Source organism: Hemitrygon akajei, chromosome 3, assembly GCF_048418815.1.
Source record: "Hemitrygon akajei chromosome 3, sHemAka1.3, whole genome shotgun sequence".
Taxonomy (NCBI): Eukaryota; Metazoa; Chordata; class Chondrichthyes; order Myliobatiformes; family Dasyatidae; genus Hemitrygon; species Hemitrygon akajei.
Genome location: NC_133126.1, coordinates 61,288,830 through 61,313,057, shown reverse-complemented (window position 1 = coordinate 61,313,057; position 24,228 = coordinate 61,288,830). Strand labels below are relative to the sequence as shown.

At 38.5% G+C, this 24,228-nt stretch overlaps 1 protein-coding gene across 11 annotated transcripts in view; it reads left to right on the top strand.

Moving 5' to 3' along the window:
- ralgapa1 (Ral GTPase activating protein catalytic subunit alpha 1) overlaps nt 1-24,228 on the top strand; it is a 202,987-nt gene that overhangs the window by 167,290 nt on the left and 11,469 nt on the right. For 10 of the 11 annotated variants that reach the window (XM_073039975.1, XM_073039978.1, XM_073039977.1 and 7 more), the window contains one exon: nt 9,507-9,631. In XM_073039975.1, the coding sequence (XP_072896076.1) occupies nt 9,507-9,631 (125 nt within the window). Of the gene's footprint in view, nt 1-9,506; nt 9,632-10,256; nt 10,287-24,228 lie in introns of all 11 variants that reach the window. The other variant, XM_073039979.1, reaches the window with a different exon arrangement.

The window sequence follows — 24,228 nt, the reverse complement described above, 5'->3', positions numbered from 1 at the left end:
ATACTTCGTGCCAAGTGAAACAGCTATGAAAAATCCTGATAGAAGCAGCCAATTTAAATACAGTTAAATTGCTTTGTAGTACTTTGAGTGCTAAAACAGCATTGTGGGTTATCCTTTTTGTGTATGTGGTGTAAAGACCGAGGACTTCAAATGCAAGATCTGTATTTGTAATTCAGTGCTGAAACTGACTTTCATTTCAGCATGACGTTCCATACTAATATGTTGCAATTCCCTGCAGTTGTCAGCATGTTCAGCAGATGTTAATTACCTTTGCAGCCAACTTTGCAAGATATCTTAAAGCACGTATAGGTGCATTGAATATTGTTACTGAATGAATGCTACAGTGATGGGAGGAAGTAGGGTGGCAATCCTCAGGGGTCAGAGTGATCTAGATGGGCTAGTGGAAAAATCATGCCTGTCTGGGATATTATCTTTGAGTTGGGACACTCTTTAGAGGCTATAGTTGGAAGGTGGTTGCCACAGAATGAAATCTCTGAATGTCTCCCCTGTAGAGAAGCCTGAAGTGCAGAGCAACAAACAGAACATTGAAATGTGGAAAACATCAACATCTTATAACAATCTTGAGACTATAAAAGAGAGAAATCATAACCATAAATTTTATGAACAAAGCAAATGAGAACCTGTATTTGAGGTCAGAATGTCAGAGATCTCAGTAAAGACAATCAATGCAGCTTGAACGTTACACATTTTAAATAGCAGAGTTTCAGGGGGAGAAAAGCTAGCTAGTTGTAAGTAATTATCTTTCAGATAAGTGAAGTTGCTGCAGATGAATTTTGCATTTTCTTACTCTGATGTAATTTGGAGAGGACAGCAATAGCGGGGATAGGGAAATATATACAAAGGCAATTGTGTTAGTTACAATTCCCTGTCCTCTCCAACATGCGGCATTTTTTTTAGTCCAGGTACTTTTTCAGTTCACCATTTGAGGTTAATGATTGAAACTGTTCCCTCTGGCAGTACATTCCAGATTTTAGTTACTTGTTGCATTAATGCCACAATTTTGGTTGTTTGCCAGTTACCTTTAATTTATTTCTTCTAATTCTTGATCTTTCTACCAGAAGGAATAGATTTTCTCTCTACCAAGACTATTGGTGGTTTTAAATACCTTCATACTTACCAGAATAAGAGTATTAAGCATACTGGTTTTGATCCCCATGATTGCTATGCAGAAGCTCTTTCATAGTGCTACCTATTATGTTGGTTTCTGTGTGGACTGCTTTAACTAGATCCTCCTCTTCTCAAATTTGTGGATGCAGTATGGCTGTCAGCAGACTTAACTTTCAATGAAAGGGGTTGCAGTTTTAGACTTGATAACTTTGATAGCTCTAGAACTAGGCAGCCCAGCTTTATAATGTACTTCCACTGAATGGCAGGTGTCTGAGCTTGCTGATGGTCAGGCCAAAAGCAAAAATCGCAAAAGCTGCCAGCCAAAGAAAGGCGAGAGATTTATATTTCATGGAGTCACAGACAATCTTTTGGAGTGCATCTGTAATCTGCCCAAGGATAGGTTGCCACTTTGAGCACTATTTCCAAAGTTACAGTCTGTAGTTTAAGGCCAGAGTGGTCTTCTGTCTAAATCATGACATTGCACAAGATTGGCTCTATCTTGCTCTAGAAGGATTGGTTGGGATTGAAGAGCTAACAGCCTTGCATGGTGCCTTTCAAATTCCTGAGATGAAACCCAGCAGTCGGTGGAGGAAGTGATAAATCACAAGAATGCAGTGGAGGCCGGAAAAGCTGTCTTGATGCTGGCCTGACACTCAGGGTAAGGTTATGGCACTCTGGTAAGGGCCTGTGTTGAGGGAGGTCCAGTAAGGTATGGGGCTTGACAGGGTGAATGAAGAGATGATTTTCTTTGTTTGGGATTATAGTATCAAGGCAAGGGCTTGGCCCTGAATAGCATACCAAGTTCTCATAGCTGAATAGCCAGCTCCTGATCATGAACTAGAGTATAATGTTAGCAGCAATTCATCCTATTTGTTAGTGTCGTATTTTTGTGTAATCCACTTACTCTACTTTCTAAAAAGCACAGTTTTCACTTTTATTTTTGTCCTTAAATTTTTACCATGAAGAGTATCATTTGGCATTTTGTCAGCTTTGTAATGATTTATAATATATATATATATATATATATATATAGTACATCTGGAAGTCTGCTTTCTCTTTCATTATTCAGTTAGCATAACACTATGACAGTGCCAGTGACACGGGTACGATTCTGCCACTGACTGTAAGGAGTTTGTACTTCACCCTGTGTCCCCATGAGTTCACACCCAGTGCTCAGGTTTCCTCCCACGTCCAAATATCTACAGATTAATAGATTTATTAGTCACATGGATGTAATTGCGCAGCTCGTGTTTCTTGGGCTGGAAGGGTCTGTTACTGTGCTGAATCTCTAAATAAAATAAAAATAAATAATTTCTCTTTTAGTTAGGTGACAATGATGGAATATTGAACGGCCTAGATAGAGTGAATGTGGAGAGGATATTTCCAAAAGTCAAGGAGTCTAGCAGGAGAGGGCACAGCCTCAGTATAGAAGGATGTCTCTTTAGAACAGAGATGAGGAGGAATTTCTTTAGGCAGACAGTGGTGTATCTGTGGAATGTATTGCCACAGACAGCGGTAGAGGTCAAGTTATTGGGTATATTTAAAGCGGAAGTTGATAGATTCTTGATTTATAAGGGCATCAAAAGTTACAGGGAAAAGACTGGAGAATGGGGTTGAGGGGAAAAATAAATGAGCTATGATTGAATAGCAGACGGGACTCAATGGGCAAATTGGTCAAGTTCTGTTCCTGTGTTTCATGATCTATACAGTCTAATAGTGCCATACCACCCCTCCCACCCTCCCCCCCCCCCCCGGCAAAAATGTGCTGCTTTTACCTAATGCGGGTTGTCTTTTAATTTGTCCTATATTGATTATCTTCTGAGGTGAGAAGCCAGTAAACAGCATGCATGTGTAAATAAGCAGGCAGCAAAGTATTGTCATTGCTGACTGGATTAGGGCATGAGCATGGTTTGGTTTATTCAATAGACAATAGGTGCAGGAGTAGGTCATTTGGCCCTTCGAGCCAGCACCACTATTCAATGTGATCATGGCTGATCATCCACAATCAGTACCCCGTTCCTGCCTTCTCCCCATATCCCTTGACTCCGCTATCTTTAAGAGCTCTATCTAACTCTTTCTTGAAAGCATCCAGAGAATTGGCCTCCACTGCCTTCTGAGGCAGAGCATTCCATAGATTCACAACTCTCTGGGTGGAAAAAGTGTTTCCTGACTGTTCTAAATGGCCTACCCCTTATTCTTAAACTGTGGCCTCTGGTTCTGGACTCCCCCAGCATCGGGGAACATGTTTCCTGCCTCTAGCGTGTCCAATCCCTTAATAATCTTATATGTTTCAATCAGATCCCCTCTCATCCTTCTAAATTCCAGTGTATACAACCCAGTCGCTCCAATCTTTCAGCATATGACAGTCCTGTCATCCCAGGAATTAACCTTGTGAACCTACGCTGCACTCCCTGAATAGCAAGAATGTCCTTCCTCAAATTTGGAGACCAAAACTGAACACAATACTCGAGGTGTGGTCTCACCAGGGCCCTGTACAATTGCAGAAAGACCTCTTTGCTCCTGTACTCAACTCCCCTTGTTATGAAGGCCAACATGCCATTAGCTTTCTTCACTGCCTGCTGTACCTGCATGCTTACTTTCAGTGACTGATGTACAAGAACACCTAGATCTCGTTGTATTTCCCCTTTTCCTAACTTGACACCATTCAGATAGTAATGGTTTTCATTGCCATCCCAGTTTCTGTTCAGAGGCTGCTCAGTTCAGTCTTCTAATGTTTGTCTTCTGACATAAATTGTTAAGTTGTATTTAGCATTTTAAACAAAAAGTGTAAACTTTAATTTACTTAGGTGAATTTGGTGAGTTTGTCTTTATTTTTATATGGTTGTAAGGATTTTGTGTTAGAAACAGTTTAAAGGTACAGAAGTCGTTATTCGTCTTTTGCACTTTTATTTACTTTTATATCTTGCTGTTGCGAAACAATGGATTTCATGATATATGTTATGTTAGTGATAATAAACCTGATTTTGTTTCTAAATCTATTTGCCTTTGTACTTTACAACCTGTCTTGAAAGTGGTCAAAGTAGTTCAAATTTTAGTTACTGAAAAATAAGATTTACAGTATGTTATACTGAAATATTTGCTTCAGGATCAGAAAGAAGGCATCAGGAATAAGTTGTGAATATCTACCTCTTTTTGTCTACATTTTATATATCATGTAAAATTTACTTGAGCAGTGCTGTATGCAAGCATTCAAATTAAGAACAGGTGTAGGCCAGGTAGACCCTGGAACTTCTTGTCATATTATCCTTTAAATTTAGTGGACAGAAAATTACTACAGATTTTTGTTATGTACTTGTGCCATATGTCTCTATGAAAGGAGGTGTAAGGTGCTCCTTCCCTCCGCTTGCCAACAGGTCACCTTTGGGCAAGGTGGAGCAGGTCACATGAAGCCATGAGAGCAGGTGGTGGATGGTCATATCAGCAGCTGGTGCATATCACAAGTCCTGGTAACACGACCACTGACACCAGGCTGGCAATCTTTGAAGAGCATTAGTCATGTCTGGGGTCACCAGTCTTGTAAAGACATTGCCCAGAAGAAGGCAGTGGCAAAGCACTCGTGTAGAAAAGTTTGCCAAGAACAACCATGGTAATGAAAAGACCATGATCACCTATGTCATACAACATGGCTCATGACGACCAGATGAACTTGTGTGTAAAAAAAATAAATAAAAATAATCAAATAGTGCCATAGCTGACAGCTCACTACTTAAGAGTTGCTGCATCACTTGAAAACATGCATTTTTATTATTAGTTGATCTCCAGTGATGTGGATTGTGTGGACTTTGAAGTGTGAATATGCTATTTTGTTGCTTAAATGGTTTTGTTTAACTTGTCCTGATTGTTAAATAGCTTAGTGGCACTTCCTGTAGCAAAGCAACTGTACACTTATATTTAAAACAATCTACCTACCTCAAATCTTAAAATATTCAAATACTCTCTTTCTGCCATCTTTTGATGAGAATCCCATAGTTACATGATATTTTCGAGAAAACTTGTCATCACGTGCCTGGCTTAAATGGTCAGACCTCTATCTTTAAGCAATGACCCCTGGTTCTATATTCTCCCACAAGAGAAAACATGTTCTGCACATCCACCATATCAAGTCTCCTTGGAAGGTGATGCAGTTTACTAAGGCAACTGGGTTAATAATTGCCATATTTGAAAAAAGTCATACACAGTACTCCCTTAAACTGACTCTGCCAACTATTAACAGTCTGTGACTGCAGTGCTTTAGCATCTGTCATATATTTCTGGTCATTAGGCAACTCACAAATTTTGTTAAGGTAGTACTGGGTGTTCTGCCTAATTCTTAATTAACCCACATTATAACCAGACTATGTGTTGTATTTTAACTATATTGATTTAGTATAGTTACCTTTTTTTGCTAAATCACAGATTTCATTCTATCAAATATGGTAAACACTGAGATTCAACAATTTATGTGTTCTGTGGTGGTGCTTGTTATACTTTGACTACTGTGATGAGTTATATTAAAGAATTAATGTTCAGTAGCATCCATAACCTCACGTTCTGCATTATCTACCCATGAACTGCATACTCAGTAATAAAAGGAAATGGATCTTCATACAGTGTAGCCCAGCTTGGTCTTGCATAATTCTGAGTGCTTCAGATAGAAGAACTGGCAATAGTAATTAAAGACTGTATTTCACTGCTTACAATTTGTAATTATATTTAAAACAACCATTTATTTTAATATTTGTGCCATTTAAATAACACCACCTATATTACAAATATGTAAATATTTTAAATGTGTATATTCTACCATTTGGAGATTCAGTATTATTTCTTTTGACATTCTTCTCAGAGAATTCTAGTATCATAGTATGAACATCTTTGCATATCTGCAGTATAAATTATTCCAATAATGTTTAACTTTTTTTTTTAATGCCTATCATTTCAGAAGGGGTAGAGTTGAAGGAACATCACTTTTAAAATGTAAGACCATAAGACAAGGGAACAGAATGAGGCCATTTGGCCTGTCAAGTCTTCTCTCCCTAGCTAATTTATTATCCCTCTTGACCCCATTCTCTTGGCTTCTCCTCATAACCTTTCTCGCCCTGGCTAATCAAGAACCTTATCAACCTCCACTTTAAATATACTTAATGACTTGGCCTCTACAGCAGCCTGTGACAACTTCACTAACTCCTGGCTAAAGAAATTCCTCTTCATCTCTGTTCTAAATGGATGTCCCTCCATTCTGAGGCTGTGCCCTCTAGTCCGTTACTCACCCACTATAACAAATATCTAACCTACATCCATTCTATCTAGGTGTTCCAATATTCGACAGGTTTCAATAAGATCCCCTCTCATTCTTCTAAACTGCGAGTGAATACTGGCCCAGAGCCATCACATGATCCTCATGCATTTACCCTTTCATTCCCGGAATCTTTTGCGTGAACCTCCTCTAGACCTTCTCCAATGCCAGCATAAATTTTATTGGCCCAAAACTGTTCTAAGTGTATTCTGGCCAATTTCTGGATTAAAATAATTTGTTCTGGGATTTTATTTAGCATTTGATGGCTTCAGCTGCCTGCAATTTATGTTCCCTTTCATTGATGTTTTAGCCATTGCAATTTGCAGAAAGGCTCTGTTCATGTTTACTATTTAATTAAATTTTGTAACTTTGAGCACTTTACCACAGAAGAGTTTTCACATTGGAATATAGATTAATCATAGAGTCATAGAACACTGCAGTACAGAAAAAGACTCTTTGGCCTCATGCTGCCCCATCAACCTGTACCCCTAGCATAGCCCTCCACACAACTCCCATTCATGTAAAAGTCCGAATTTCTCTTGAATGTTGAAATTGAACCTGCATCCACCGCTTGTGCTGGCAGCTCATTTCACTCTCTCACTGCCCTCTGAGTGTATAAGTTCTCCTTCAACAGTTCACCCTTCACCCATGACCTCTGGTTGTAGTCTCACCAACACTCAGTGGAAAAAGCTCGCTTGCATTTACCTTTCTATACCCCTCATAATTTTGTATACCTCTATTAAACCTCCCCTTAATCTTCTACATACTAGGAAATAAAGTCCTAACCTATTCAACTTTTTCCTATAACATGGATCCTTAAGTCTTGGCAACATCCTTGTAAATTTTCTCTACATTCTTTTAATCTTATTTACATCTTGAAGATCTCTCCCATCTCTTTCAGCTCCACACAGTTTACCACTCTGATCTTTTTCCTATAACATGGATCCTTAAGTCTTGGCAACATCCTTGTAAATTTTCTCTACATTCTTTTAATCTTATTTACATCTTGAAGATCTCTCCCATCTCTTTCAGCTCCACACAGTTTACCACTCTGATCTTCCAGAAGACCAATTTTATCCCTTGCTTTCCTTTTGCTGTTACTATACCTGTAGAAGCCCCAAGGATTCTCCTTCACCTTGACTGTTTGAGCAACTTTGTGTCTTTTATCCCTCCTGATTTTTTTCTGAAACATTCTCTTGCATTTCCTGTACTACTCAAGAACTTCATTTGTTCCTACCTGCTGAGAACCTCCTTTTTCTTAACAAGGGCCTCAATATCTCGCAAAAACCAAGGTTCCCTGAACCTGTTATCCTTGCCTTTTATTCTGACAGGAACATGCAAGCTCTGTATTCTTCAAAATTTAACTTTCCAAGTATTCCTTTGCCAGAAAACATCCTGGCCTAATCCAGATTTGCCAGATCCTTTATGATACCATCAGATTTGGCCTTTCTCCAACTGAGAATCTCTTCCGGGAACCAGACCTAACTTTTTGGATATTTACTTTGAAACTAATGGCATTATGATCACTGGATGCAAAAAGTTCTCCATCACAAATTTCTGTCACCTGCCCTGACTCATTTCCTAAGAGGAGATCTAGTATCACACTCCATAGTTTGGACTTCTATGTACTGATTAAGGAAACTTTCCTGAACACATTTGATAACTCTTTCCCATCAAGCCCTTTTGTAGTATTGAAGTCCTAGTCAATATGTGGAAGGTTAAAATCATCTACTATCACAACATTGTGTTTCTTGTAACAGCCTGTGATCTCTCTACAAATTTGCTACTCTAAATCCTGCAGACTGTTAATGCAGCTATATCTTTCTTATTCCTCAGTTCTACCCATATAGCCTCACTATACAATAGACAATAGTAGGCCATTCAGCCCTTTGAGCCAGCACCGCCATTCACTGTGATCATGGCTGATCATCCACAATCAGTACCCTGTTCCTGCCTTCTCCCCATATCCCTTGACTCCGCTATCTTTAAGAGCTCTATCTAACTCTTAGACATCTAACACTAGACATCAGTCCTGCCTGAGTACTCATAGTAAATAGGGAAGACTTGGGTGGATATAGTCTTGATGCAGGCAAATGAGATTATGGAAATTAGCAAGAAGGTCAGCATGGGCATAGTGGGCTAAATGGCATGTTTGCTCTATAGCTCTCTCAATAGTTTCAGGAAACTTATCTACTATTGCTTGTAATGTCATTTAAACTCATTCTTTAATTTATTCCAGTGTAAACAGTAGCTGAAGCATGTTCTCTAATCCTGGTTTGGATAGATGTAATATATCTTGACTTTCTGTATTTATGATTGATACAAATTTTTGTCAGATATTTATCAGTTTTTTAATTTGACCAGTGTTTAAGGAAATAATAGAGCAATATGCTGTTTTCTGATCCTAGAAAATCTGTTCTCATCAGGTGGGTTGCTTTGGGGGTTTTATTGAATTGGTATACTATTGTCACCTGCACCAGGATACATTGAAAAGGTTTTGTTTGTGTGTTGCCCAGTCAGATCATTCCATATATAAATTGATGAAGGTAATAAAAAGGAAAACGGAAAGCAGAATATAGTGTTATTTTTATTAATCAGAGTGAAGTGAAATTTCTTTTGATAATAATCTTCATAGAGCTGCTGGTAGCCTATTTTTTAGAATTTTATTATCAAGTAATACTTAGTCTTAACTATAGACTCATTAGTTATATAACTGTGAGATCTAGAAAACCTGTGACAGGAGAACTGGAAATCTCAACAAAAGTGTATCCACTTTCTTTAGTAGAGGTTGAAATATGTTGCCAGCAAATGCAGATAAATCTTTGCCCTCTGTACATATGCTATTTCATTTAAAAATTAAAATTCAGAGATTGAAATCTGAATTTTCTCCTGCATTTATTTAATTTCATAAATTGTATTACAACTCCACTGTGATTCCAAGCCAAGATACTTCCCAAATAATTTTTTATGGTAGAAATATTTTGTTTCCTGTTGACATGAATGGTCGCAATATTTACATAACTATCACTGGATTTTTTGAGGTTGGTTTAATTAGGTTGTTCATACTTAATTTGAATATCAGCTATGAGGAACGAGCTCGATACCTCGAAACAATTGTACAACACCACCAAGAGCCAACTACTTTCGAGGATTTTGCTGCGCAAGTCTTCTGTCCAGCTCCTTGCCATCATTTACCATCTGACTCAGGTAACAGCAAATATTTTTGAATTCCTTGTTAAATACCCATAACAGTTGAATATTAGTTGGAGTTATATATTTAATTTGTAACATTTGACTACTAAACATAATATTGATACTTTAATTTCAAGCGCTTTTGTTATTTTAATAGATATCTGTTGCTTTTTTAAATTAAATTATGTTGAGTCTACAATAACCAACAACTAGATTGGTATCTAGAGTTTATTATGGATTTGTAAAACACTGTATGTCTGGACCTTCGTAGGCAAGAGAAATTGTTCTTTCTGAAAAAATACCTTTTTTTTCATTTTTCAAAAGGATTTCATATTTTAAACTGGATAAGTAAGATTCAAATATGCCCTTTAAAACATTTAAAATTTGTTTAAAATTTGTAGCTCATACAAAATATATAACAGACTTTTTTTTTTAAAACAGTACAAATTAAGATTTATACCGTGGTGGTCCTTCATAAATTTGTTTTATTACACTAGCTTTCCCTGGTTGTATTGATATTAAACAGTCTTTTCAACCTGTTTTGTTATTTGTAGAAATGGCAAACTCAGAGCTTTCCTAAACTGTGCACATCAACTTTGTATCAAAGTGATTATTTTCATTGTTTTATTTTCCCCTTTAGATCATTAATTGTCAGTTCTGTAAGTCCAAGGTAAGATTCAGTGAGAGAGCTTATGTTCAGGTGACTTCTTACCAGAGCACTAAACACTTAACAGTTTAAATCAATCCTCTTGATGCTTTCTTCACACTAAAAAAAAATTCCCACGTGCTTTAAATACTACCTTCAACTATAGTTTACTAACCAGGCCTGCACGTCAGACTAACCTTTCAACATTGAAATATACTTAATAAGCCAGGCTAATATGGGTAAATAACACCTCTCTTCTTTTATTTCCCTCTTGCATGAACCAGAAGCAATAGTATTAATGTATGTACACTATGTACTGTTTGGCTCTAATGTCAGCAGTAAGTATGCAACATGTAAATTAAGTTATAGTTTATATAAAATCTGGGGTGAGGTTTGTAACTGGAACAGTGTTTAAGTTGAATATCCTACTGGCTTTTTCAACAGCTCTGATTATATTTAAAAAATCAATTGCTTCTTCCTTTGTTCTAAATTTATTTTTTTAATGAAGTTTGATGAATTGAGGTTTCTTCAAGTTGAACTTGATTATATGGAGAAATTGTTAATCATTGATTAAAATTACCTAAATCTATCATCCACTGAGGTAACAAACACATCTTCAATTAAGTTAGCTCTCACGAATTGTAATTTCTCCAAAGTTTCTATATTGAGTTTAATAACATATACCTTTATAATAAAAATACAAAGGTGAAAATATTGAAAGTTCTTATTTAATTAAAATACAAAAATCATTTTCAAGTTACTAAGCAAAGGAACTTCGGGGAAACACAATTATATTTTATCTTATTGGCCATAATAAGAAAATACTTGTGTCTTTTATTTATATTTTTTAAAGTAAAGCAGCTGCTCCTTAAAAGGTTTTGAAATCAATATAAATATGAATGAGGAACCATTTGGAATACAGATTTTTTTTAATCCCATGGTTACAAAGTTGCATGATCATACTAGTCAACTATATACCTACATATACTCACTTCAAAATGAAACATTTTTTCATTTTAACATTAGAAAATGTAAGTTGGAGCTAGTTTGATAATTGTTATATTGTCTAATTAGAACATGAAACCTAGAACAGTACAGCACAGGAACAGGCCCTTCAGCCCACAATGTTGTGCCAAACCAGGTAAAAATTAAATGTTTTTAAACCCCAGAAAACTAATCCCTCTTCCCTACACAATGTCCATATCCCTCTATCTTCCTCAAGTTCATGTTCTAAACGTCTCTTAAAAATCTCTGATGTATTTTCCTCTACCACCATACCAGACAGCACATTCCAGGCATCCACGACACTGAAAAAAACTTACCCCTCACATCCCTTTTGAATCTCGCCCCTGTCATCGTCAATGCGCGCCTTCTGATATTAGACATTTGTACCCTGGGGAACAGATACTCCCTGATTATCTATGCCTTTCATAACCTTATAAACCTTTATCAGATCTCCCCTTAGCCTCCGCTGCTCCAAAGAAAACAACCCAGGTTTGTACAGACTTTCATGATAGCACATGCCCTCTAAACCAGGCTGCATCCTGGTAAACCTCTTTTGCACCCTCTAAAAAGCCTCAACGTCCTTCCTATGGTGGGACAACCCCAACTGTATGCAAAATTGCAGGCGGCCAAACCAGAGTTTATAAAGTTGCAACAAAGCATCTTGGCTTTTAAATTCAATGCCTCGACTAATAAAAGCAAGCATTTGGTAAGCTTTGTTAACCTATCAACCTGTGTAGCCACTTTCATAGAGAATTAACTTGGACTGCAAGAGATCTCTGCTCAGCAACACTGGTAAAGGTCTTGCCCATAACAATGTACTGTCTCCTTGCATTTTCCCTACCAAAGTGCAACACCTTACATTTATCTGGGTTATCCTCCATCTGCCATTTCTCTGCTCATATCTGCAATTGATTTATATCTTTGCCAGTCTTCTACATTATCCACAACACCACCGACTTGGTATCATCTGCAAACTTACTAACACACTCATCTACACTTTCATCCAGGTCATATATATACATCCCAAACAGAAGAGATCCCAGCACAGATCCCTGCAGAGCACTGCTAATTACAGACCTCCAGCTCGAATGTTCCTTCAACCACTACCCTCTGTCGTCTATGTGCAAGCCAGTTCTGAATCCAAACAGCCAATTTGCCAAGAACACCATGCATCCTAATTTTCTGGGTTAGACTCCCAAGAGGGACTTTGTCAATGGCCTTACTAAAGTCCATGTTGACAACATCCACTGCTGTACCTTCATCAATCTCTCTCGTCATCTTGTCAAAAAACTCATTCAAGTTGGTAAGACACATCTTGCCCCGCACAAAGCCATGTTGGCTCTCCCTAATTAGGCCAAAGGTTTCCAAATGCTCATATATCCTATCCCTAAGAATTTTCATCAGCAATTTCCCTACAACTGATGTGAGGCTCACAGGCCTATAGTTTACAGGATGTTCCCTTGTTCTCTTTTTTTAAATAGAGGTAACAACATTGGCTACTAGCGAGTCCTCCAGGGTCTTGTCTGTGCCTAGTGTTACGAACCCCGTAACTGGGTCACTTACCAGCAAAGATAGAGAGGTCCGTTGAAGTCTGATGGTACTATTTTTAACAGTATTTATTAGTAAAAATACACAAAAATAATATCAATGCAAATATACAGATAATATACGTCGTCAATACTAAATCTAAAAGTGCGGGTATAATAATAATCAATAAGAAATAGCTCTATCGTTGTCTTGGGGATAATGTATTGTCCGATGGAAATATAAAGTTCGCTCAGTTCATGCAGGCTGCAGCCTTTGGGGACCGCTGGGTTTGCCAATGGTTGGAGAGAGAGAGAGAGTTTTGGGAGAAAAACTTGCCGGCTTTCCTTTTATGATTTCGATCCGTCGGAGTCTCGTTGGTGTGGCCGTTCCCTTGTGGCCTCTTCTTTAGCTAAGCCGTTCTTCCATGGTGAGCCCGCCAATCCCAGGCAAGGGAAGGACGCACACGAGCCCCCACCGGCTGTCGCTATTAAACGCTGTCACGGGATTTCTAGCGTTTCTCCTGGTGCGTCTAAAGGGGTTGTTCCCCAGACCCTTTTTTATCCTTACTCACGGGGTCTCAGATGTCAATCAGGTTGGGATGATGCAATCTCTCAACCAGCCCACTCTGGTCGTCCCCTGAGGGGCTTCAATGAATAATACAGTACTCAATACACAATTCCGTCTCCAAGAGACAATAGCCATTATCAATGGTTTTGTTTCGCTGAGGCCAGAACACATTCCAAACCTTGTGGATTCTTTCTCATTTCCTGGGTCCCAGACCCGAATTAGTAGCGTTCTTGTGATTCTCAAAAAGGGGGGGGGGGGGGCGACTTTGTACCCTTCGGCCCCTCAGAGTTGTGGCACATTCGTAACACCCCCCTCCTTCTAAGATTTTTACCACCGGTAAAAATGAATTGATACAGAGTCTTACAGGATTTCAGAATCTAACACAATACAAAAGAGTTTTTTCACTACAGAGTAATACAGTTATACATTCAATTCAGCATCTAAACAGTTAGCGATTACATTGTCACTTCCTTTAATATCTTAACATCTTGTACCTTAATAAATTCTTGTAGCATCAGACTCCAATTTAATAACCACCTATTTTTATTCCTTCAGCAAACAAAAAATAAAGAGTTGTTATCTTAGCTTACGTGTATATTACAAAAGTTCATGCAAATACTAATCTTTATTTTACTTTCAAACTTAACAGTCAATCTCCCATGGGGGTTGTCTTTATTATTCACATGCTTTGTCGAAATCCCTTAAAACCGGGCACTGTTATTCAAAATGGCATCCCGTCAACCCTCGCCCCTTTTCCAGTTAACTCCCACATGGTTAACTTGTATACTAGTGTGGAATAGGTGTTTGCATGCTCCTTTCATAGGAGTTATTTTATCAACAATGTGTTCCAAACTTAGACCATTTTCCAAATTTCCACACAATTCTTTAATTTTAAGCCAGTTGTTAGTTTCATCTTCAGGACCCTTCATGCTGTTAGTTTTCAATTTAAGATCTTCGTCCAAACAGCATTTCAAATTCTGCCTCTTCACACCACACCCTTGAATAACAATAGCGTGTGGGGCACCTTTACATTCCAAATCAACCTGTAATTGATTCGCAGGCACCGTGTTACCAAGCCATTGTCTCTGCAGCCTGGTTACTGCTTCTGACACCAATCCAGACTTTAAATTTTCTTCATTCAATTTAGGAACTACACTTTTCCCTTTTCCTTCAATAATAAGATTCACATCACCACCTTTTATCTCCTCACTAACTTTTAACACACCTTCGAACACAAACAACTGGGAATTCTCACTTCCCACTAGTACCAAGGTTAACCCTTTCTTCACTGAACCAAGTCCATCTGACCTACAAGGACTGCATTCCTTTTCAACTGAATCAAATACCTCAGACTTTTCCTGAGTTTCATTTCTAGGTTCAGTACCACATGCATCCACATCTTGAACACACTCAAACGGGACATCTGCCTCTTCCAGGCTTTCAATACCCGTACCCTTTTCAAATTCTAAGTTCCCCTGATCCTCCCAGTTCCTCTCTGGGCAACTGCCTTCCGGAGTAAACTCAACCTCGCGGGCTGAAACAACCTCATCTGCCAACCCAGCAGACTTCTTCAAGGTAATGGCATCCTTTTCATCTAGGACTGCCCTCATTTCATTATCGGGAACACATTTAAAATTTTCAACTTCTTCAAACAGTTCTGCCAAACCAGACAGATCATCCATGTCCAACCCTGGACCTTTTAACAGCCTTATCTGTTTCTCATCTTTACTCCGTGCCTCTATAAATTTCCTCCTGGCTAAGGGCAGGTCTACCTCCTCTCCCCTACTCTCTTTCACTTTCCTATTCTCCGTTTTACCACCCTCTAACTCCTCTTGGTACAGGGTCGGTAAAAACGTCTCGGCCAAATCGATACTGGCCTGATTTAAACTGGTCTCTTTCTCAGCTGCCTTTTCCGACATGCTGCGAGTGGTCGCACATGCGGGATAGATCTTGGAACCTAGGGGTGGGTCCTCAACACTTACAGGCTGGCTCGTCAGCTTCATTGCCGACCAGACTTCACCACCAGCTAAACCGTTACCCAGAAGGATGTTCTCGGAAATTCTGATCGCACCCCTATTTCAACTGGTCCAGATACCAGCTCACAATTTATAATGATCCTATGCAAGGGCATCGCTTCTGTCCCTTTTCCTATGCCTCTCAAAGCTACCTCTCCAGTCTTGCGACCAAAACCTAGTACTGTACTGCGTATCAATGACAGTTCAGCTCCCGTGTCTCTCCAGATCCGCACTGGAACTGGTGTGTCTCCCTCTTTCACAGACACGGTTCCTTCTGAAATACATTTCTCAGGCCCCTCTCGTATTCTGTCTACCTGGGGCTTTCTCGTCGATTTACTGATCACCACAATACATCCTGCAGGGACTGCTGCTCTCCCTTTTCCTATCTCCTTCCTCGGAGCAAGGCACTTAGATGCAATATGATCCACCTTTCCACAATTAAAACAGGTCAAGCCAGGACCTCTCCTGCCGTCTTGCCTTTCCTCCTCCTTAATTTTACCACTAGCTCCCGGCGGGATCTCTGCCTCAGCCGGCGGGCTTTCTGTACTGTTCCCACAGTCTCTCTGGTAACTTTTATTCGAGGAAAACTTTGTCTTGTGAGTTAGGGCATATTCATCTGCGAACCTAGCAAATTCGGAGATGGACTTATTCGGCTTCTCATTCAAATACATCCGGATATCATCCGAAACACAACCTTTAAATTCCTCAATCAGAATTAACTCCCTGAGACGCCAAAAATTTTCTTCCACCAATTCTGCTGCACACCCTCCTCATAGGCAAACTCTGCATACGTCTGATTCCACCCTTTCTTTAAATTTCTGAACTTTTGTCTATGCGCTTCAGGTACCAATTCATAGGTCCGAAGAATGGCGTCCTTTACTTTCTCATAATTCTCAGACTCCTCGTCCTCCATGGACAACACCGCACATTAAGTACCTCACTCACATTTTACACATCCAAATGTCGTCCTCTTTATCCTGAGTGGTCCTGCCCTCTCCCTAGTTATCCTCTTGCTCTTAATGTATATATGGAACACCTTGGTGTTCTCCTTAATCCTACTTGCCAAAGGCTTTTCATGGCCTCTTCTGACTTTTCTAATTCCCCTTAGTTCTTTTCTGGCTTCTTTATAATCCTTGTGTGCTTTGTTTGATCCTAATTGTTGAAGCTTTGCATACTTTTCCTTTTTCTTGACTAAATTCAATACCTCTGGACATCTAAGGTTCTCTTGTCTTTCCATCCCTGCCCTTCTTTCTAACAGAAACATGCTTTTCCTGTACTCTGTGCAATTGATCTTTAAACACCCTCCACATGACGGATGTGGCCATCTCCAATTTAAGACTCTCCTATAAGCATCTGTCCTTATCTATAGCTATCCTGGAAGTCAAGAAGTTGTGGTCACTCTTCCCTAGCTGCTCAGCCACTGAAAGGTCAGTCACCTGGCCAAGCTCATTACCCAACACCAAGTCCAGTACAGACCCTCCTTTCGTTGGACCATCTACATATTGATTTTAAGAAACTCCTGGATACACTTAACAAATTTTGTCCCATCTAATCCCCTTCCACCAAGAAGGTCCCATTTATATAAGGGAAGTGGAGATCCCCCATGATAGCAACCCTATTAATTTTACACATTTCCTTAATCTTTTTACATATTTGTTCCTCAATGTCCCGGTGACCAATGGGGGGTGGGGGGAGGGAGAGAGGCCTGTCTTACAATCCCATCAGTGTGATTGCACCGTTCCCATTCCCATTCTACCCAAATGGACTCGGTATCTGAACCCTCTGTTAGGTCTCCACTCTGTGCAGCTGTGATATAGTCCCTGATTAGTCATATAGTCAGCCCTCGTTATCCGTGAGGGATTGGTTCCGGGACCCCCTGCGGATACCAAAAAAAAAGTCCTTTATATGGCGTAGTATTTGCATATAACCTACGCACATCCTCCCGTATACTTTAAGTCATCTCTAGATTACTTATAATACCTAATACAATGTAAATGCTATGTAAATAGTTGTTACACTGTTATGTTTATGGAATATTGACAAAAAAAAACTGTACATGTTCCTCTCGCTCACAACACAAGCAGCGAACAAACAAGACATGAGGCGAACAATGATCAAACAACAAGTAAAACTTGTGATACCTGTACAGTAGTTGTTACACTGTCTTGTTTAGGGAATAAGGACACTTTGGAGGAGGCTCAATAATACTAAAGTCAGGAACTGTGGAGGTTGAGGGCTGAGGATCTTCAAACGTTGAACGTCAAGACTTCAGAATTGCAGATGCTTTAGTTAGAAACACTGTTATAGGAAGCTGTCTCTTTTTCTTTGCATCATCGAACAAATCTTGCAGTGGTTGTAGGCATGTTGTTATCCCTCGGGTGACACCGAGACTTTGTTCCATCAAAGGATCGAACAAGTGCTGGAAGAGCACTTCTGGGTTTTTTGGATTCGCGGTTGGTTGAATTCGCGCATGCGGAACTCGTGGATAAGGAGGGCCGACTGTACAATTCTTTCCCCCACCCCCTACTTTACCTCTGTTTCTATCTTTTCTAAAACTCCAAAAACCTGGTACGTTAATCACCCATTCCTGCTGCCCCTCTCTCAGCCAAGACTCTGTAATGGCTGCAATATCGTAGTTCCACATACTGATCCACACTCTAAGTTCATCACCTTTCCCTATAATACTCCTAGCATTAGAATATACACACTTCAAACTATCTGACACATCATACCTGTTTTTTCAATTTTGCCTTTCAGTACTTTCCCTGACATCTATCTTCCTGATAAATTAATAATTGCCATGGAAAGTGAGCCAATTTATAGTAGTTTGACTATTAAGTTAGAACTATACTTCTACCCAACTAAAATTCAATGCAGCAATTATGCTTTCTTTTAATGGATTCAAAATTACTTTAAATTGCCTTTAATTTTCTAAAGGACAAACTATTTACAGGTTAATACAAGCATAAAGTGTTAAGCTATGCTTTTTTTAAAAAAGAAAATTATAAATGTATTCATTGAGGACTTGTTGCAAACTCTTAACTTTCATCACTAACAGAAATATTATTGATCTGAAGACACTTTTTTTTAATAATTAGTGGGATAACCAAAATACTGTAAATGCTCAATATTACTCAACTTATTTTACAGTTTTTTGCAATGTTTCTTGTAAAGCTGCAAAATATCATTAAAATTCTCCTTTCCCTTCAATGTAGAGTCAGATACACAATTTAGCATATTTGCAAAAGGGTCACAGTTGACAAGGATGTAAAGGAGTGCGCTGAAACTATATTAGTTATTTGCCCATTCGGAATGGTTACCATGAAGAACTAATCAAAGGCTGCTATCATGTTTTCAATATACAGTAATTGTGTATCTAGTAACTGGAGTTTAAAAGCAAATATCTTGTTTGAAATCATATTGTCATTTCTAATATTTGTCAATTTTTTTCCTTTTGTGGATATGAATGCTGTGCAACATGTTTAGCAGAAAATTGAAAAGGGTTATTTTAACTTTTATTCAAAGGAAATAGTCATTCATTTGTTTAAGTACAGTTAAGTGGTTAGTACTAGAGCAGAAAATCCAGAGCCATGACACTCTTGAATGATTAGCTTCCATTCTTTAAATTAACAGATCTCATACCTTCCTTCCACCCCGGATAATATCTTTGAAAATATAATGCAGTCAATTTCGGTGTCAACTCTGGGGTGTGACTGAAAGAGGAATTGCATGATGGGTGTAAAGCCAAATTCTTAATATTTTTCCCTACTATGTTCTGAATTCTACCTTGAGGTCATGGCTTCTACTGATGTTCCAATGATGCTGGCACCAATTCCCCCTCTGCGTATCATATTTTACTGAGTTAAGTATTGTATGTAATTAGTTTTGCTACAATAAGTGTATGGGACATTGGAAAAAAAATGTTGAATTTCCCCATGGGGATGAATAAAGTATCTATCTATCTATTTGTATAAAACAGTAATTTGAAGTAATTGAAATGTGTTGGTCTTGACTGTGAATAGCAAGAATGTTTCTAGCTGTCAGATTACAACTGCAAGGAATAATTTTATTCTGACCCAATTGCATGCTCTTCTAGCATGCCAAGAGTTAGAAATTAGGAATTGGAGTTTCTTGTTATTTTTCTTTTCTTGCCTCTCACTCAAGGACAATGATGTTGATTTTACTGACTCCAACCTATCAGGGGTTAATTGGTGCAGAGTATACCAGGGGCTTTGTTGCTCAAGTAAAATTTGGTAACTTATCAGAGTTTGTATATAACTAATCTATCAGTTAATCACTTTTAAAGTTTTCAGTAGCTGAAATAGTTAACAAGTTTGAAAAACGTATTTTGTGCTTTGGTGGCTTGAACATATCAAACCAAGTGGTACAATCTTTTCAAGATCATTTTTGCAGTAATACACAAAATATGCTTTGTTACTCCATGTAGCTTTATTTCTAGTCGTTTAATTTTATTGTTGCAAATAAAATGCAAAAAAGGAAGATTTTTAATTTTGATCTTTAAATCTTTAGTGATTCTTAGTCGATTTGTTTCTTTATTTAAAAGTTTCTTTCCCTTTTGTTATCACTCTGTGCCGATACACTTGTGATGAGTTGAGATAATCTGATAGCAATAAAATTTTATGAAATGTTGCTATTTTCTGGCATCGTGTGTCACCGATTTTCATCCTTGCAGGGAGGAGAAATGGCTGCATTTTAATTAATTTGTGGAAGTTTTTCTTACCTTCTTTAAACAATTCAAAATTCTTAATGTTTGACAGCTGATTTTTTTTTTGCCTTTTTACTTAAGTTTACTACGATATAGTTCAAAGTTGTAATCATATGTAAAGGGATGGTTGAGATTAGGATATAATTCTATTATTTTACCTTGATGTATCATCAATTGTGAATCTACGTGCAACCTTCAGAGGCAGAAAATTCCAAACATCTGGTACCTTTTCAAATCAATTTAATGTTGTGACTCCTACTTTAGACTGCTCAGCCAAAGAATCTCATTGTATTTTACAAGATTATAAAATGGGTACTGTAATGGGGAAAGGGAGAAAGAAACCACATGTCAGATGAAATTGAACTGGAACTAGCCTGCTATCTCACCCTGCACTGAGCAAATTTAGATGAGGTTGATCAGGATGACATTCTTTTATCTGGTAATTCTTCAGTGACGTCAGGCACCATAGTTTTGATAACTTGGTCCAGAACAGCCTTAAAGAGTAGATGAAGCTGGAGGCTAAGCTTCTTTCAGAGAAATGTTTTTGGAAAGAGTTTTAAAACATTGTCAAGTTAATTAAAATATATATAATATGAATAAAAAATTTGGCATGAGAATGGGAACTAATGTGATATGGCAGAGGGTGGGGCAGTTGATGTCCAAATGGTTGTAGCATGTAGTGAGACTGTGAGGAAGGGAAGGCAGTTGATAGGTTAAAATTGCAGTCAGTGGGAAAGATTGAAGTGTGCCTTTAAAATAAATTGTGGGGAGCGTGGTTTCAGTAGATTCGAAAAGTGAGGATAAAGTAAATGGTAGGAGCATTTAGGAAAGTCTCCTGAATAAATAAAAAATAAAAACATTTGGAAAGGAATAAGAATTCAATTTATGGTAAAATGGAGACAAAGCCAAAAAGGATGAAGAATACAGGACTGGAAGTGCTGTATTTGAATGCACACAATATACGGAATAAGGCAGATGTTCTTATAGGATATTGTCAGGTATGACATTGTGGCCATCATCAAATCACGGCTAGAAGATCACAGTTGGGAGCTTAACATCCAAGGATACGCATTGTATCGAAAGGATGGGCCAGTAGGCAGAGGGGATGAAGTGGTCTTGCTGGTTAAGAATAAAATGAAATTAAATCCTTAGAAAGCAGTGAAATAGGATCAGAAGATGCAGAATAGAGTTAAGAAAGTGCAAAGGTAAAAAGACCCTGTCGGGAGTTGTATTCAGGTCTCAAGGATGTGGGAGATAGAAAAGAGCAGTGTCACAATAGTCATAGGGGGTTTCAATATGCAGGTAGATTGGGTAAAATCAGGTTGATGCTGGATCCCAAGAGAAGAAATTTGCAGAATGCCTGTGAGTTGGCTTTATAAAATAGCTTGTGGTTGAGCCCACTAGTGGAAAGGCAATTCTGGATTGGGTGTGTGTGTAACGAACCAGATTTGGTTAAGGACCCTAAGGTAAAAGAACCCAAATGGAGCAGTGATCGTAATGTGATAGAAGTCGCCCTGCAGTTTGTGGGGGAGGGGGCGGGGGGGGATCTAAAAATCAGGTATATCAGAGAGCTCTGGGCCTGTACTTGCTGGAGTTCAGAAGGATAAGGGAACATCTCACTGAAACCTATCAAATATTGAAAGGCCTAGATGAAATGGAGGACATGTTTCCTATAACAGGGAAGTCCAGGATCAGAGGGTACAGCCTCAGAATACAAGGATGTCCCTTTTGGAACAGAGGTGAGGAGGAATTTCTTTAGCCAAAGTGGTGAATCTGTGGAATTTACTTCCACGGACAGCTGTGGAGGTCAAGTCATTGGTTATATTTTAAGTGAAGGTTGATAAATTCTTGATTAGTAAGTATGTCAAGGTTACCAGGTAAAGGTAGGAGAGTGGGGTTGAGAGGGATGATAAAGCAGCCATGATGGAATGGTGGAGCAGACTCAATCGGCTGAATGGTTTAATTCTGCTCTTATGTCTTGTAGTCTCAAAAACAGATTTAAGAACTCAGGATTACATTAAGCATTGCATAATATTTAAAATCAATGAGTTAACAGTCAATAAAAATATTTTCTCTTCCAGTCTACAGGCACCAATTCCAATGAATGGTGTATTGATCCCAAGTCATTTGTGACCTAGATCCCAGGTCTAAGGTGATTGTTGTATTCCAAGTAGACTTAATGTTAAGAGATGGATTGTCCATTCTCTGTTATGTGTTTTTCTGCTTACCTGTAGAACAGCTAACTACAACCAGCTCAACATGGTCCATTTGGTTTTTACACTATTACCCCCACAGACTAATACAGATTAAAAGGAGAGCAAATAATAAGAACAGATTTTATAATCAGGCACTGATGTAATTTGTAAGCTGGAATTTTACAAAGGTAACAAAAAGATGACAGTAAATTGTATATTTCTTAGAATATAGATTTTTTAAAGGGAGCTAATTAAGTACAAAGAGGAAATTATTTTCAGTTTCATGAGTTTAACAATAGATAGTTAAATTAAAAGTATAGTTTGACATTTCAGGAGTGAAGTTGGAAAAAATTTCTCTGTGCAAAATGTAATGGTAATGTAATAGGTAGGCTTTATCTAAAACCTAAAACTGAGGATAATGGCAGTAAAAGACCTTGAGGACTAAGAAGCATAAAAACCTATAGCACAATACAGGCCCTTCAGCCCACAAAGTTGTGCCAAACATGCCCCTATGTTCGAAATTACTAGGGTTACCCATAGCCCTCTATTTTTCTAAGCTCCGTGTACCAATCCAAAAACCTCTTTAATAAAACCCTATCGTATCCACCTCCACCACCATTACTGGCAGCCCATTCCACGCACTCACCACTGTGCGTTTTTAAAAAAAAACAACAACAACTTACCCCTGATATCTCCTCTGTACTGCTCCCAAGCACCTTAAACCTGTGCCCTCTTTTGGCAGCCATTTCAGCCCTGGGAAAAAGCCTCTGACTATCCACATGATCAATGCCTTTCATCATCTTATACACCTCTATCAGGTCACCTTTCATCCTTTGTTGCTCCAAGGAGAAAAGGCCAAGTCAGTCAACCTGTTTTCATAAAGCATGCTCCCCAATCCAGGCAACATCCTTGTAAATCTCCTCTGCACCCTTTCTATGGTTTCCATAGCCTTCCTGTAGTGAGGCGACCAGAACTGAGCACAGTACTCCAAGTGGGGTCTGACCAGGGTCCCGTATAGCTGCAACATTACCTCTCGGCTCCTAAATTCAATTCCACGATTGATGAAGGCCAATACACCGTATGCTTTCTTAACCACAGACTGTTGGATAAGGACAGTATAAATGCTGGGAAGACATGCTAGTTCAGCCACATTTGTGTGGGAGAAGAAAAAAAAATCAGATGTTTGGCTTTTCCTCAGAGCACAGGAAACAGGTGTGTTTTAAGTTGCAAAGAAAGGAGGAAGGTACAAAGGATATTAAAGGAATGTTCACAGTGGAGTGGAGACAAAAAGTGATTGATATAAATATCAGTGAAGGTATGTAAATTGCAGCTATCTGGAAGAAGTGAATTGGGAGGATGGGGAGGGGGCAGTGCTGAAACTGAGATGCAGAACATTTCACTTACTGAAAATCTGAAATAAAGAAGAATTCTAAAAGTACCTATCAAGTCAGCCAGCAAGAGAAGACAACAGAGTTATAATAAGCTGATGATCTTCCATCAGCACAAGCTAATTCTGAAATGAACTGGAAAGGCTGGATATCTGATACTGTTAATTTCATTGTTGAATTCTGAGGCTTGTAATATTCCAAGTCGAATGTTGTTCCTTGAGCATAAGTTGAGCTTTGTTAAAATAGTGCAAGATGTCAAAATGAAATAGAGATTTAATGTGGCAGACAATTAGAAGCTCCACCATGCTCTTATAAATTGAATGGAGGTATTCTACAAAGTAGTCACCTTGTCTGTGTTTGATTTATCCAGTGTGAGCACTGAATGCAGTACATTAAATTGGAAAAAGACAAGTGCATTATTGTTTCAGGTGTATTTACATCAAAAAGAGAAGGAAGTGATAAAATAGGTTGATGTTAACATCTTTGTGATTTGTGTATGAGAGCTAACTGAATACCAACAGTTACCAGTTTCTCATTGCATAA